This window comes from Monopterus albus, unplaced genomic scaffold (assembly GCF_001952655.1).
Source record: "Monopterus albus unplaced genomic scaffold, M_albus_1.0 scaffold6.1, whole genome shotgun sequence".
NCBI lineage: Eukaryota > Metazoa > Chordata > Actinopteri > Synbranchiformes > Synbranchidae > Monopterus > Monopterus albus.
Window position 1 is genome coordinate 5,274,141 of NW_018127886.1, and position 14,717 is coordinate 5,288,857.

Genomic DNA, 14,717 nt, shown 5'->3' on the forward strand with positions numbered 1-14,717 from the left:
ATTCCAACATCAAAAACTCCACTAACAGCTACAGTTGTACTCCATGACTAAATGTAATTATCTGTTATACTTCACTATGGATTACTTATGCTGAAAGCTGTCCAACAGTACAGTAGATGCTTGCTTTATGCCTATTATAACATTAGTAGTATACAGAGAGATGACTGTGCAGTGCAATAAGAGTTCAGTTTACATAAAAGCTGTGTTTGTAGAATCCTAGCCTTCTGTCAAAACTATGTTCTGACATACTTGTGACTGTATAATTACAGTACATTTTAAATTAAATGCAGTGTGTATAATTCCATTTTATTTAAGTAACATATGCTGTTTTATCTCTTTTCTAGCTGCTCAATCTGATTGTTTTGAAGTCCATCCACCACTGACAGATTTTGACTGCTGTAGTATTAAACAGATTACACTGAAAGCAATCAAAGGTTTGGGTTCCTGTAGCAGGTAACAACTAATGCTGCGTTTCCACTATCGGAAACCTAACAAGCGGGATACTCCATACTTCCCTTAATCATCACTATAAATAGCCTCCGGCTTTGATGCGCACCATCCTACTTTGTTTTCCACTGTATTTCTCTCTGTCTGTCTCTTTTTAGAGGAGAGAGGGGCTGCTCCCCTCTCACACATGCAGTCAGCTGTGTATTTACATACGGTGCTTGTAATGCTAATGCTTGAGGTGTGAAGATGCGGACATTTAACCAATCACCAGCGACTGTTCTGCGTGTACGCACCCCCTCCCCGTTCACATTCCTGGTGTTTGATTTTAGTACTACCTCGTGAGGGGTGTCAAAATGTAGCTCCTGGAACACACCTCCAAAGTGGGCAAGCCATAGTGGAAACAAATGCAGACCTATGATAAGCATTACTCAGTGCGACATGTTTTGGTAGGTTCCTATAATGGAAAAACCCCGTAAATAAACCCCTATACTGAAGATCTGTAGGGGTTACTTTGCAACAAAGTGCACACTTTTTGTTTTGCAGTTCTGCTTACTGCTAAGCGGTATTTTGGAGAAAGACTGCGGCTCTTTAGCAGCTCTTTTCAAGGCAGTTTTCGAGACTTGACCTCCTGCCTCTGTCCTCTGCCAGTCCTTCTCCGCTGTCATGGAGGTGATGAACTCTCTCTTACCTGAAGCAAAAACACGTTTCTCTACAGCAGCTGCTTTATTAATGCCACCGGTCTCCTTTTTAACATCGGTCTCAGAGTTAGCTCTGATGCGGCTTTTTCTCGCTTGACCTCTACCATTTGTGTTGCTTCCAGATTCCTGGGGTTGCTTACGGGCATTGCCTGCAGCCTGCATGTGCCTGAGATGACTCCTTCCAGCTGAGGGGCTAACTGGGGTCTGGGCTCCTCCTCCACCTCCACCTTGTCCTCCTGGGCTCCTACCTTCTGTGGAGGTTGCTCGAGTCTCACTGCTGCTCCGCTTTGCTGGCTCCCCAGGTTTAGCTCTAAGCTCAAGCAGTGGGCTAAGTCGTGAGTGGTGCTGGTAGGCATAGGCAGAGCAGCTTCCATTGCACATCGGGTAGCGAATGTGACAGTGAGGACAAACTGGAAAGCGGGAGAGTGAGTGCTGAGTTGAGGCAGGTGATGGAGGGTTGTTGATGGGTGCAAATGGGAAGGCTCGCTGGCTATGCCGCAACCCTTTAGGTGAGTTGAGACGGGATGGTGGAGCTGTGTGAGGCCTGGATGAGTGAGCTGTGGAGGCAGAGGGGAAGCTCTGTGGCCTTGATCGACTCCCAGGTGGACGGCTGCTCTCTGCTTGTACCGTTTGGATCTGGAGCCATTCCAGCTGCAGCAGCCTCTCCAGGTACTTTTCTAAGGGCCCTACAGGCTTGGGCCGGGGCGCTCCACGGCCCTCTGTATGAAGAAAAACTGCCAGCTGTCTAAGGCTCCAGCAGTTGAATGGAGGAGGCAGAAAGTCTGGGTAACTGTAGCTGGGTTTTTCACTCTCATCCTCATTGCCCACAGTCCCATGGGGTCCTGGGATATCCGGGGGGAACTCATGAGTATTGATGACTTCAGCCCGGAGGTTGAGATGAGGAGGGGTGCAGGGAGTACAGGGAGAGGGAAGTACAGGCAGCCGCTCAGAGTCTGACAGATCACTAGCGCCATCAGTGTCATCATCCTTTTGGTTGTAGTGCTGCTGTAGTGCCTCTGGGGTGGGGGCTGGGGAGTGTGTTAGGGGCTGTGCTGGCATATGTCGTAGCCCTGATATTGGGGAGAGGGGCAAGGAGAGGGCTCGTCGATTTTTCACTATTCCCCCACGATTTTGATGTACCTCAGTGCCGCACTGTGACATACGCTGATTCTCTCGTTGTTCCTCTTTTCTGTGCACAGATGAGTGTTTGCGGAGTTGAGGTCTAAAATCTTCTTCATCAGGGCTGTAAAGAGACAAGTGTGAACAAGCAGCTGGGGATTTAGGGATTTACTGCACCTGAAGCAAAGCATTTCATAATAATGCAAACCCCTCTCTCACCTGGAGAGTTTGCTTGTATTCTGTGTAGAGCCATATTTGACCCTGCCACCTTTTGACTGCGCACCCTGTAAAACAGTCATTATGGAAGTGGTTTTAATAGCCTATTTCTGTTTTGACTTTCATGAAGAATATAGTCCACATGTTGCAAAGAACAATAGTGTCAAAACATGGTCTCTCTTTAATTAACTACAATGCCATTTACTCACCTTCTGTACTGTTGTCACTATGTCTTTTTCCTGACCTGGTCCTGGGAGGCCATTTTTCATTTGGCCCACTGATTTCTTAATCTTATTAATTTTCTTTGAACTGTGGAAACATGATAGTAGTTTGTCAGGTTCGCCTATAACATATGTCTGAGATAAAACATGACCTGTTTACTTTTTCCTTAAACGTGCCAATGTAAAATGAGGCCTACCTGGTTACTGGTTCGCTATTTTCAGTATTTTTTACGCGGATCTTCTCCTTGGAGACGACCCGTTTCAGTGTCGTGGATGCTGTGCGTTCCTGCATGATGGGCCCCATGTTGCAGATCGCCAGAGAGGGGGTGATGTTCTGAGCCCAGCACAGTTAAATGATACGGTAGCTAAAGAACCCAACCGACATCTCGGATCAGATACTCTAATCTGATAATGAGGCAAAAAACACCCATTTTCTCTAAAGCGCTGCAATGCATCATGCGCAGATAACATATACAATCCGTGTTCCACCGCAGATTAAACTCGTCCTTCGTCGATTCTCCTCGCTGATGAATAATATTCCAGAGACGATTTTAAAGAACTGGTGAGGGCAGAGGTATCTTTTTTCTGATTGTCATCTTTATCGCCATTAAAAATGCAAGACCGTCAGGCAGCGCATACGCTTTGTTTGGCTCACCATCCCAGTCAGATGGGTTTGTTTACCTGCTGCTGAGTGGCTCTTGTGAGTGTTACAGGTGCATTATGGGAATTGAAGTACACGCATATCAGTTAACCTTTAAAATAAAATATGCAAAAGCTCTTTGGAGTCTCCTTGCTGTTGATAAATAATGGATACAAGTGTGGAAACGATCAACTCTGTGTTTGAAGAAATAAGTCAAAACAATGCACACAATTATTACTATAAATATTATATTACTCAATCTCCCATGCAACACCAGGAACCTTTTGTAGCTTCCTACTAGCTGCGCGCATGTTAACTGATCATCAAACTCTAGAGCCAGTTACAAAGGCTGCTGGACAGTAGGAGCTACCAGCTGCAAATCAGTTCACGTGATTGCAATCAACAGCAGGGACGTGACCTCCATGACGCACGGAAACGCGGAGATCAACTATACACTACTTTAAATGGAGGATCAAGCAGGCTACATCCTGCATCTTAGATGTAGCCTTACTAACGCTTCATATCTTTATATGGTGAGGTGATGTTGACGTCTAATTTTGTTGAACAGTATTTCAGTAATGTTGCAAGTGCTCAAGGAGAGAGAAACTGTAGCCTAGCGTGTATCCATGCACGTACTCGCAGGGTGCACGCCCACTGTCTCTCCTGCGTACTTATTTCCAACAACGAAATAGCTGTTCTTGTCAAATTTGCAGTACATAATGCATTTTTAACCTTAGGAAAGTACGCTAATGTTACATCAGGGTGATTGGGCGTTTGATTAGAGTAGCCAGCATTTTGGGGACGAATGTGATGTAAAACAAACAAAACAATTTGTTTCATAATTTACTTTACAGGTGAGCAGGGCACTAATTGTCAAAGAGCATGGATAAAGAGTGGTTTATTGGACATGAAAGGATTCCCTCTACAAAATATGAACACCAGATGTCCAGCAGCAGTGTGTCAAGGCCCTGCATGACAGTCAACCTGACCGAAATGCTTCAAGCTGACAAGCCGAATGTAGTAAAGAAGCCAGTTCCCATCCGCCCCCCAAGTCCCCGAGTCTCTCTACCGAGGAAACAAGAGTTCCACCGCAGCCTCTCCTGTGAACCCGCTCCTAAACCCATCATCCGTCAACGATCACTGTCTCTGCCTTCCACCCCAGAGAAGAAGAAACGATGCAGAAATGTTGGTGTACGGTTTGTTGACTCTGTGGGGCTCGACCTTGAAGATGTCAAGCTTTTCAAATCTGGAGAGGATCCATCTGTACCATATCACGTTACCTTTAGGTTGTTGATGGCTGCAGAGTTGGCAGGTGGAAGGCATCTGGAGATTTCCTTGCCATACATGAAGCCTCTTTTCTCCCAGCAACCCGGTGACCAGCCAGGATTCCTGCATCGTCTCCATGAGCAGAAAGTGTGTCTCGAGAGAGTGTTTTGTTGTGAGCTTGGTGTCATCGGAATTACCCAGGTCCTCAATTTGGATTTTGAGAAAGACGTCACAGCTCGCTATTCATTTACAGATTGGAAGAGCTGCACAGAAACTAAGGCCTCTTGGGTGTCCACCATCACAAATACCAGGGAAGGAGGAGGGAGCCAACTCAGCTGTGATACATTTCGTTTCCACCTGACCATTCCTCCTTTCTTACAGCCAGGAGCAGTGTTAGAGTTTGCCATTCAGTACAAAGTCTGTGGAGCTGAATACTGGGACAACAATAATGGTGAGAATTATAAGTTGGTTTGCCATAGCTACAAGCTCAGTGTCCCCAGAGAATGCGAAGACAGTATGGTACACTTCATTTAGGGTTCTGACTAAAGGTAGAACAATCCCATGGAACGCTTTATGGGGTTGTCAGCATTGTATATGTAATGTTGTTAGATTAATGCTAACAAAGGGAATCTTTGAATCAAGATAAACTGTTGACTACTGTATGCACAGACCTAGTTAAAGTGCAGTATTCTATTGCAAACACTATTACACTTATACCTGATGCCAGCTTTAGTGCTACTGTTTTAACTTTGGGTTTTCTTTTCATATTATTGGATTTTCCTGCATGGCCTTTTACTGTTGAATGCATTTCAGTCCAGCTCAGTATTTGACATAGAAAAGAGATCTATATATTACAGGAATCTGCTCTGTTGAACCATTTTTCTTCAGTTTATTTTTGAGTCAAATATTGTCGAGCAAAGTCAAACCCTTGGATAGATGCAAAGTAATTTTTTAAAATAAATCGGAAATCACTGTATATTTTGTTTAAGAATAAAGCACAATTTTGCATAATGATCAGTTTGTATTATTATTATATTCATTTTATATAGTGTATATTCTTTAGATTGATATTTTTATTGAAAGTTGAGGTCCCACCTCTTCAAGCTATACTCTACCAGCTTCTACTACTCTGAGTTTTTTTTTCTTGTGAGAAAAATAATTTCAAACAGGAGTGGTATTCCCCACTATCACTGGTGTTCCTGACTGGGAAACAATGTGATACTTAAAACATCTCTCAGCCCACTACAAGTACTGTATGTAAAGGCCTATCAGTCCACTAGGGGTGGCTGAAACAAAAGAGGTGTTCAAAGTTTTAAGTACTAGGGACAAAATCAGCATGGAGACCTACAGTTCATAATCTGTCTCTGAATGAACAAAAACCATATTCTGTCAGAATCAGCTTTATTGGCCAGGTGTGCCGGACATACAAGGAATTTGACTGGTACAGTGGCTCTCAATGTGTACATACATGTTGACAAGCAAAGTAATGTGCATTAGGAAAAGAGATTTAAAAAAAAAAGAAGAAGAGTAAAGTACTTATAAATAGAAGGCACCGAGCTTTCTTTTGTTAGCCTTTCTGGAAGAAAAAATGAAACGTTTTTTTGTTTTGTTTTTTTTTCATCAATGTGGGAATAAATTACTAGATGATTTAACACAGTGAGAACATCTTTGACAAGTCTATGTTTAGATTATAGCCTAGTTTGTCCAGTCCCAGTATAAAGTGATGTCATTTTCACTTAAATATGTTTCATCTAAAAAAAAAAAAACAAACAATGTTGCTGACAGAGAATGCGAAGACAGTATGGTACACTTCATTTAGGGTTCTGACTAAAGGTAGAACAATCCCATGGAACGCTTTATGGGGTTGTCAGCATTGTATATGTAATGTTGTTAGATTAATGCTAACAAAGGGAATCTTTGAATCAAGATAAACTGTTGACTACTGTATGCACAGACCTAGTTAAAGTGCAGTATTCTATTGCAAACACTATTACACTTATACCTGATGCCAGCTTTAGTGCTACTGTTTTAACTTTGGGTTTTCTTTTCATATTATTGGATTTTCCTGCATGGCCTTTTACTGTTGAATGCATTTCAGTCCAGCTCAGTATTTGACATAGAAAAGAGATCTATATATTACAGGAATCTGCTCTGTTGAACCATTTTTCTTCAGTTTATTTTTGAGTCAAATATTGTCGAGCAAAGTCAAACCCTTGGATAGATGCAAAGTAATTTTTTAAAATAAATCGGAAATCACTGTATATTTTGTTTAAGAATAAAGCACAATTTTGCATAATGATCAGTTTGTATTATTATTATATTCATTTTATATAGTGTATATTCTTTAGATTGATATTTTTATTGAAAGTTGAGGTCCCACCTCTTCAAGCTATACTCTACCAGCTTCTACTACTCTGAGTTTTTTTTTCTTGTGAGAAAAATAATTTCAAACAGGAGTGGTATTCCCCACTATCACTGGTGTTCCTGACTGGGAAACAATGTGATACTTAAAACATCTCTCAGCCCACTACAAGTACTGTATGTAAAGGCCTATCAGTCCACTAGGGGTGGCTGAAACAAAAGAGGTGTTCAAAGTTTTAAGTACTAGGGACAAAATCAGCATGGAGACCTACAGTTCATAATCTGTCTCTGAATGAACAAAAACCATATTCTGTCAGAATCAGCTTTATTGGCCAGGTGTGCCGGACATACAAGGAATTTGACTGGTACAGTGGCTCTCAATGTGTACATACATGTTAACAAGCAAAGTAATGTGCATTAGGAAAAGAGATTTAAAAAAAAAGAAGAAGAGTAAAGTACTTATAAATAGAAGGCACAGTGTAGAAGGCACAGAGCTTTCTTTTGTTAGCCTTTCTGGAAGAAAAAATGAAACGTTTTTTTGTTTTGTTTTTTTTTCATCAATGTGGGAATAAATTACTAGATGATTTAACACAGTGAGAACATCTTTGACAAGTCTATGTTTAGATTATAGCCTAGTTTGTCCAGTCCCAGTATAAAGTGATGTCATTTTCACTTAAATATGTTTCATCTAAAAAAAAAAAAACAAACAATGTTGCTGATCAAATTATGGAAATAAGGTTAAATATCAACACAAACTTCATTTATTGTCTTCTTTTGCAGACATAACATCCTGGTGGAGTTGGGCACTTTTGTTGGTAAAATGGGAAACTTACCATTAAAGTGTATAACTCGCATAGGCCAACAATACAACGTATTAATTAAAATATCAGTTAAATCCAAATTTTGACTATACTTTCATTTAGCCAGTTCATAGTATTCCATTGTTGAGTACTCTGCTACTGAACACAATAGATCAGGGGTCAGTAGTTATTAGATATTAGGAATAAACTGTAAGAAGTGATGAAATTCCAACAAAATAAAAGCTGGAATACTGATGTCTGAACAGTTGATCAGACAATTAGGCTACTTTAAATCTTGTTTACTTTAAAAATACTTTTGGGACAATACCTCCCCCTCCCCCTTTTTAGCCACTCTTGCAGCTCCTGTTGAATCCATGGATATATTATTTTTTTCTCCCCTCTTTCAGCTTTCCTGAATATAAAAGTTTTATTTCACCTCTCCTACAATTGAGCATTTATTCATATATTATACATAATAAATATATAGTAACATATATTCTCATTAATAATGCATTGACAAATCCTTTATTTTAGCATTCTTCTTCACAGAATTTTTTCTTGGAAAAACAACACTACAGGTTTATGCTTTGGTACATTAAAAGTAGGCTATGGTAGTTAAAAATTATTTAATAATATAATTTCTTAATTGTCAGTCTTATAAATCCCAAGGGGCTAGATGTAAGCGAAAGAACAATTGCAGTAGCTGCAACCTACTTTTTGCACTTAATGTCCTGAAGGTTGTGGGACAGAAAGGAGAAACATCCGGACGTTAGGAACCTGTCCTGCGCATGCGTAAACAAAGACTTCGCGGGTTTTGAGCTGGGCTAGTTAAAAACCTGTCAAAGTATAAGTATCATGTTCTTTTTTTGTACGGAATTTGACAACACGGTAAGTAACGTTATAAGAAAAATAAAACCTGTTGTTGTCCATGCTGAACGATTTTAGTTATTCAGTTTCAGTCTACCGTTATGGCCGGAAATTTGTGTTAACCGTGAGAAGTAACTTCAGCTAGCTTTAGCAAAAGCTATCATTAAACTAACATTAACTAGGAGTAGTGAGATTGTAACTAAGCTAAATGGTGCCGTTTGTTTCACAGCAGAGGTGATTTAGCTTTAGGCTGGTTTTTGTAATCAGTGTTGGTAGATTAATATGACAACGTTAGCTTGTCAAGCGGTTAGCCAGGCTTATAACATCATATCCCTAATGTTAAATCATTGTTACTGAGTCATAAAGCTCGGCTGCACATTGAGTTTGATAGTGTTAATTCATGTCCATTTAGTGTTGAAGTTGGTAGGTTATTGGGCAGTTATTTTGAAGACAAGAGACCAAATGCCAATAAAGAGGTTCCTTAAAAAGAAGAATGGCATCGGTTCAGGACACAAAGGTGGGCATGCAAGTATCGACGTAAGACGCAGATTACTTACACTTGAACTGCTCTGGTTGTTTTATTGTACTGCGGTTGTGAAAAGTAAACTTTGATGAACTCTCTTCCCCTGCAGTTGGAGAATGTCATTGATTGGGTGTTAAAGAGTGGGGATGTCCAAGCTCTGGATGTATTTTTGCAAAGAGACATACATGAAGCGACCATCATAAAATGTTCCCAGCAGTTCCTTACCAAATTGGATAAACTTGTCAGCAGGGTAAAATGTAGCCATCGCAGCCACAAATAAACCACATTGCTTTGTTGTTTGTAGCTTTAAAGGTTGAATCATTTTCTATATTGTTTACATAGAAGTTGGATCAAAAAGATTTCAGATCAGCCAGTTTGGGTCTTGCAGTCCTCTACAAATGTGGGAAAAACCTGAAACTACCTGGTAGTGGACAAGGCCTGCCAAGGTTAATAGCTCAAGGCCTGATCAAAAAGATAAGTACCTCTCACAATATTACGGAGTGTTAGTGCTGTTTTAAGTAAAACATAGTCAGTGGTTGATTGAAACTGGTTTTGTGCACATGGTGCAGTGGTTTGAGAAATGCAGGCAACTGTGGATCCAGCGTGGCCCGCAGTGGGATGAGACCTTGTTTAACCTCTCTGAGGACTTCTTTGATGCTTTAATGGTGAGCTAATATCTAACAATAAAACATACTTTGTATAGTAACAGTTTGCTACTCAAGCTGGTGTCACTAATGTAAAACTGTTTCTTATATCTCTATTACAGGTGATTCATGAAGCATGCAAAGAGGGTATGCTTGTGCATGGTTTTCTTTATTTGTATTCAGTCCTCAGTATGTGTGTTTCATCTTCATTTGTTCTTAGTATCCAAGTGGAGAATGAAAACTAACGTATGTTCCACCTTGAATTGCTAATGTTTAGAAATGTCACTATTTGTTAACAATATATATTTGTTGCAGTATTACTTGAATCTGCTTGTTCTGCAGTTAACATTAAATCTTTCTCACACTAGTGTTGAGATTTGTGTAAAAAAAAAAAATTCCCACTGTGAGTAACAAGGCAAGCTCCTTAGAATCATGTCAAAGCATACATGTCAACATGTTCATGATGAATCTCAGTACATAAGAAAACATTTTGTCTCTGTTTACAGAATTGATGCAACATGCTTTTTTTTTCATTTCTTTTTATACAGGATTACACAAAATCACAGAGGCCTTTCTGTATCCTATTGGTCAACTGGGAGTTGACCCCAGAATCTACGTCCTGATCCAAAAAGAGGTGTGAAATAATTTTAATAACTGCTTTTTTTTTTTCTTTCTTTTTTGAAGTAGCATTTCGGTGTTTGTTCAAAAATTTACTTGCTAACGATGTTCTAACAGGCGATTCGTAAATTTAACTTCATTCTGGACAAAATCCCAGTGGAGCTTAAAAAAGAGAAGAAGATCCTGACTTCACAGGAGGCCTCAGATATCATGTATGTCATGGTAGTTTATAGTAAGAATCATTTTTACTTTTTTTACAATATCCGTACACAGCCTGGAACCTTTACATATCCATATTTCTACAGGATCAAGCTGGCTGGTCATGTACTGGAGGGTGGTGGTAAGTGTTTTATGAATAGTACAACCTTTCTTCTTCCATAGGCATACACAGACACAAAACATATACAGAGCAAGTTTGTTTGTGTCAGATTATGACTTGCAGACAGCCGTGATGGAGGCACTATGCAGAATGACTTACCCGGAACAGAGGAAAGAGCTGGCAGATCGATGGTTCAGCATGGAACATGTGGCCCATGCATTTTCCAAGATCCATGATTCAGAGTTTGAGACGGTAAAATTAGGCAATTTTATTTAATTTGCATTTACATTTTTTGCACTACTGTGGCAATTTATTGTAATAATTTTGCAATAGCTTACAAAGAATTCAGTGTGATTGTGTGTGATTCTAGGATTGTCGCAAGTTTCTGAACTTGGTGAATGGGATGCAAGGAGACAAGAGAAGGTATACACATACCATAATTCAGTTCATCCCAAGATGAACTGAATTATGTGCCAATTAATTTCAAATATCATCTGTTTATTAAATTCTCTATATATAATTTTTTGAGAGAACAAAGGTAGGGAACACACACTGCTGAAGACAGATTCACTAAACTAAATAACAATGCTCTCTGTACTGTAGAGTGTATTCCTATCCCTGTTTGGAGGCTTACCTGGACAAACATGAGGTCAGTGGCAACGGGATTGCTTTGGTTCTGAAAATGGGAGGAAAAAAAAAAGAATTTGAAACTACATCATTAATAAATGTTCAGAGATACACAGCAACAAGTAGAGGTTCTCTGTGCATGAGTCTGATAGCATATTCAAGATACAGAAATCATGTAGAAATTATAATTCGACGACAATAAAGAAATGATCAAAATGCCCTGTTCTTCTTGGTACATTTAACTGTTGCATATAAGGTGGAATGCCACAAATTCATAATGTAATCCTAAGTGTATTGGTTGTGTTGAGAGAAATGTAATTATGTTGCCAGTTACTGATGCCTGTCGATGAGAAGCTTGAAGAATTCTGGATCGACTTCAACCTTGGCAGCAACAGCATCTCCTTTTACTTCTCTTTGGCTGATGAAGAGGCACAGGTACCTCAAGATTAACTATAGTTACATAATCAACAGTAGATGTACATCTGTTACAGTCTAATGTTCTGTGGTTTCCCATTGATGTAGGAGGGCCAGTGGGAAACAATATGTATCAATGAGAATGAAGTTGAAAGCTACACTGTTACAGGTAATCAGAAAAAACAGCAGCATTAGTATTTATGCTTGCATGACTACTGCACTTCAAGGAGATAATAATCCCCTTTTGGTTTGTGTGTGACTGGCCATGTGTATTTGTTTTTAAGTATTTGCGCGTGTGTGTAACAATAGTACACTATGTTCTTATCTCCAGAGGAGAGCAAGAGGAAAGTCTTGCAGTTAAAGCTGTCAGAGTTGGTGGTTGTCGGTGAGGTGGAAGGTTCAAGTCTCACCATCCACTTCAGTTCCTCCCTGGACATCCATCAGGCTGCTCGTAGAGTCTACGGACATTGCAAAGACAAAGTAGGTCATGATTTAGGAATATGGATAGTTTTTTTTTTTTTTTTTTTTTAAAGTACACAATCAGTAAATATTTGAGGTACAGTAATGACATAGTGAAGAACTTGGCATCTTGTGGGGAAAAAAATGTTTTGACACTTGGTTTAATTTTTTCAGTCACTGCAGTTCATTGTGATCAAACACTTAATAGCTTGTAAAACTTGAAAACCACAGTATTCTTGCTTTGGCTTTATGCAGGGTCTGGAGTGTGTTCATGAAAAAAAAAATGTTGATTTACATCTCTTCCTGTCAGGGCTTTGTAGGAAAGATGGGCACATCTGTAGTGAAGACAACAGTTAAAATTATAATGGAAGAGAACAGCTCTCAGGTAAGCAGTGGTCTTTTAACATAAAGCAGTTAATATACAGCTGGGATGGGAATAATATGATAAGTAAAGATGCCAAAATGTGTTAAACTAGCAACAGTAGGGGCAGGCCCCTATTGTGTGGTTGGCTCAAGTTAGGTCTGAGATGGGTTTAAATAAAATTGACAGAATACAAACCGAGCGATGTAGTATGCTCAGTAAATGGGCCGTGGCTTTAAACATAACATTTTATAGAGGGTGCTGGGCATTAGTCATGAGATTTACATTAACATAATATTATTGTATCAGAAGTTCTTTAAACATTTGAAAGCTCTCTTTAATGCAAACCAGCATTACAGCTGTTAGGTGTTTGTGTGTTTATATTGCATGCTACTCTCCATGCAGGTTGTTCCTGAGACCCAGGTGTCCCTAGGTAAAAGTGAGAAAAATACTGACCCATACATTTTGCCTGCCCTGTCTGCACAGGTAAAAGATTTAGTTTTGTAAAATAAATCAGATATGCAGTTAATTGTAATATTGTTTAAGCAGTATGTCATTGACAGCTGTCTTTGCTAGTTCTGTAAGCCCTCCACATCTTTGCGATTTCTGTGGTTACAGTAGTCATTCATGCTAATTGAGTTAATATATAAAATTTTTTCTAATTACCCCAAGTATGTTATATGGTCATTTAGACAAAACATTGATTTTGTCCAGCTATGACACTGTTTTGTATAAAATGATTTAATGTAACAGCATGTCACACCATTATGTTATGTCTACAAAAGCTGACTCAAGAGCAATGTGTTTGAGAGAAAGAGCAGTAAAGATTGTTAAGAGGGCTTTAGATAAAACTGTCACATTGTAATGATTTGAATTGATTTCTCTTGAGATTGCTTACAAATAGTGGTCAATGGTGGAATCTAATTTGCACTATGTGTACATGCAATCCTGTGTTATGGCTTTTCAAAAAATGAATACAATATTGTTCACTTAAAAAGGGCTGTTGTTGGTTGTATATCTGTTAAAACTAACATTCACGGCCAGTAGGGGATATAAAGAGTAAAGGAATCAATTATATTAAGTTGAATCATTTTGTTGATGAATATCAAGCACTAAGTGCTCTACTAGGACTCATTGTGCAAGACACTGAATCCCTATTGACAGCAGAATTTCTGTATTTCCACTCTGTAGGTGATCCTGACCTAGATTTTGAACAGGATTACACATACAGTTTTTTTCATGGAATCATTGGGGTATCACATTTAAATAGAGCTTTTAACGAGGTCTTTAAAAAGAGCCACAGACACAGTCATTCTGATTTTCCATTCAGATGGTGACCCCAGCCAAGATTAAGATTTCAGAGTCCACCACTTTCATCAGCAATAGTGCAGGAGGAAGTGTGCATGGTGCTAGTTCCCTTTCTTCTCTTATGTCATCAGGTAAGTGGATACAAGAAACTGTTAATTCATTGATTCACACCAGTTCTAGTATTGTATTATCTTCATGGTATCATTACTCCCCAAAAGTCTAAAAGCCCATATTATTCCAAGCATGTTTGTCTTGCTTGGTGGGAAGTTCCTTATTACTTTTTAATGCTGTAATTCTTACTTTCATATTGTCTGAAAGATAATTTGAAGCAAGGCGTTTAGATTCAACTCTCAAGTATGACATTGTTCATTTCTGCCTTTTAGATACTCATGCCAAGGGTAAAAGGAAGCCATCTTTGGAGATGGTTCACTCATGTGATAGACGAGATGAATTTCAGCTGAGAGAGCTAAGGACAACTAAGACCTCCAGTCATGGCACATCACCCAGCACCACAATAGCAGATGCCACAATACAGCAGGTATGACAATACTGAACATACAGCATGTAACATGATGTACAAGTGTTCAAAATATTCAACAGTGTTTTAACTGAATGATCACTCAATAGTAAACCAAAAATATGTTTGAAAGTATTCAAAATATGATGCTGTTTTTGCTTTTGGAATTGTGATACATCTTTACAGAGCATGGCTCCCAAACAGACCAGTAAGAACAAGGCTGACAAGCATGAAAAGGTACAATCACCAAATTATTAGACTTTAAAATAACATTAAAGTACTATGTGTTGTT

The 14,717-nt window shown here is 39.2% G+C and overlaps 3 protein-coding genes across 8 annotated transcripts in view; 2 read left to right on the plus strand and 1 right to left on the minus strand.

The window, feature by feature from the left end:
- Positions 1-639: 639 nt before the first annotated feature.
- Positions 640-3,572, minus strand: fam217ba (family with sequence similarity 217 member Ba). The gene is made up of 4 exons (XM_020617893.1): positions 2,899-3,572; positions 2,690-2,789; positions 2,484-2,548; positions 640-2,388 (listed from the first exon to the last, which is right to left on the minus strand). The coding sequence occupies exons 1-4, from the start codon at positions 3,003-3,005 to the stop codon at positions 954-956; spliced, it is 1,707 nt and encodes a 568-aa protein (XP_020473549.1). The 5' UTR covers positions 3,006-3,572; the 3' UTR covers positions 640-953.
- Positions 3,573-3,688: 116 nt separating this feature from the next.
- Positions 3,689-6,904, plus strand: ppp1r3da (protein phosphatase 1, regulatory subunit 3Da). Of its 2 annotated transcripts, XM_020617936.1 has the most exons (3): positions 3,689-3,874; positions 4,196-5,126; positions 6,412-6,904. In XM_020617936.1, the coding sequence occupies exons 2-3, from the start codon at positions 4,224-4,226 to the stop codon at positions 6,424-6,426; spliced, it is 918 nt and encodes a 305-aa protein (XP_020473592.1). In that variant the 5' UTR covers positions 3,689-3,874; positions 4,196-4,223; the 3' UTR covers positions 6,427-6,904. The 2 variants fall into 2 exon arrangements, with proteins under 2 accessions (XP_020473592.1, XP_020473583.1); XM_020617927.1 differs by lacking the exon at positions 6,412-6,904 and having other exon boundaries at positions 3,690-3,874; positions 4,196-5,619.
- Positions 6,905-8,521: 1,617 nt separating this feature from the next.
- sycp2 (synaptonemal complex protein 2) overlaps positions 8,522-14,717 on the plus strand; it is a 19,875-nt gene continuing 13,679 nt past the window's right edge. For 2 of the 5 annotated variants that reach the window (XM_020615663.1, XM_020615670.1), the window contains exons 1-20: positions 8,522-8,656; positions 9,048-9,152; positions 9,268-9,408; positions 9,501-9,632; positions 9,719-9,823; positions 9,925-9,949; positions 10,351-10,436; positions 10,538-10,632; positions 10,726-10,760; positions 10,849-10,991; positions 11,110-11,162; positions 11,343-11,388; positions 11,697-11,801; positions 11,889-11,949; positions 12,112-12,260; positions 12,550-12,624; positions 13,006-13,086; positions 13,931-14,039; positions 14,292-14,446; positions 14,591-14,662. In XM_020615663.1, coding sequence (XP_020471319.1) covers positions 9,129-9,152; positions 9,268-9,408; positions 9,501-9,632; positions 9,719-9,823; positions 9,925-9,949; positions 10,351-10,436; positions 10,538-10,632; positions 10,726-10,760; positions 10,849-10,991; positions 11,110-11,162; positions 11,343-11,388; positions 11,697-11,801; positions 11,889-11,949; positions 12,112-12,260; positions 12,550-12,624; positions 13,006-13,086; positions 13,931-14,039; positions 14,292-14,446; positions 14,591-14,662 — 1,692 coding nt within the window. In that variant the 5' untranslated portion in view covers positions 8,522-8,656; positions 9,048-9,128. The remainder of the gene's footprint in view (positions 8,657-9,047; positions 9,153-9,267; positions 9,409-9,500; positions 9,633-9,718; positions 9,824-9,924; positions 9,950-10,350; positions 10,437-10,537; positions 10,633-10,725; positions 10,761-10,848; positions 10,992-11,109; positions 11,163-11,342; positions 11,389-11,696; positions 11,802-11,888; positions 11,950-12,111; positions 12,261-12,549; positions 12,625-13,005; positions 13,087-13,930; positions 14,040-14,291; positions 14,447-14,590; positions 14,663-14,717) is intronic. The other 3 variants (XM_020615657.1, XM_020615679.1, XM_020615690.1) reach the window with 3 other exon arrangements.

What these genes read in the sequence shown, in the direction of transcription:
- ppp1r3da (XM_020617936.1), top strand. Translation starts at nt 4,224, where the DNA reads ATGGATAAAGAGTGGTTTATTGGACATGAAAGGATTCCCTCTACAAAA.
- fam217ba (XM_020617893.1), bottom strand. Translation starts at nt 3,005, where the DNA reads ATGGGGCCCATCATGCAGGAACGCACAGCATCCACGACACTGAAACGG. An exon ending in AATAGCGAACCAGTAACCAG is followed by an intron (nt 2,790 to 2,898) that starts GTAGGCCTCATT and finishes ATGTTTCCACAG; the next exon opens with TTCAAAGAAAATTAATAAGA. An exon ending in AATACAAGCAAACTCTCCAG is followed by an intron (nt 2,389 to 2,483) that starts GTGAGAGAGGGG and finishes GTCTCTTTACAG; the next exon opens with CCCTGATGAAGAAGATTTTA.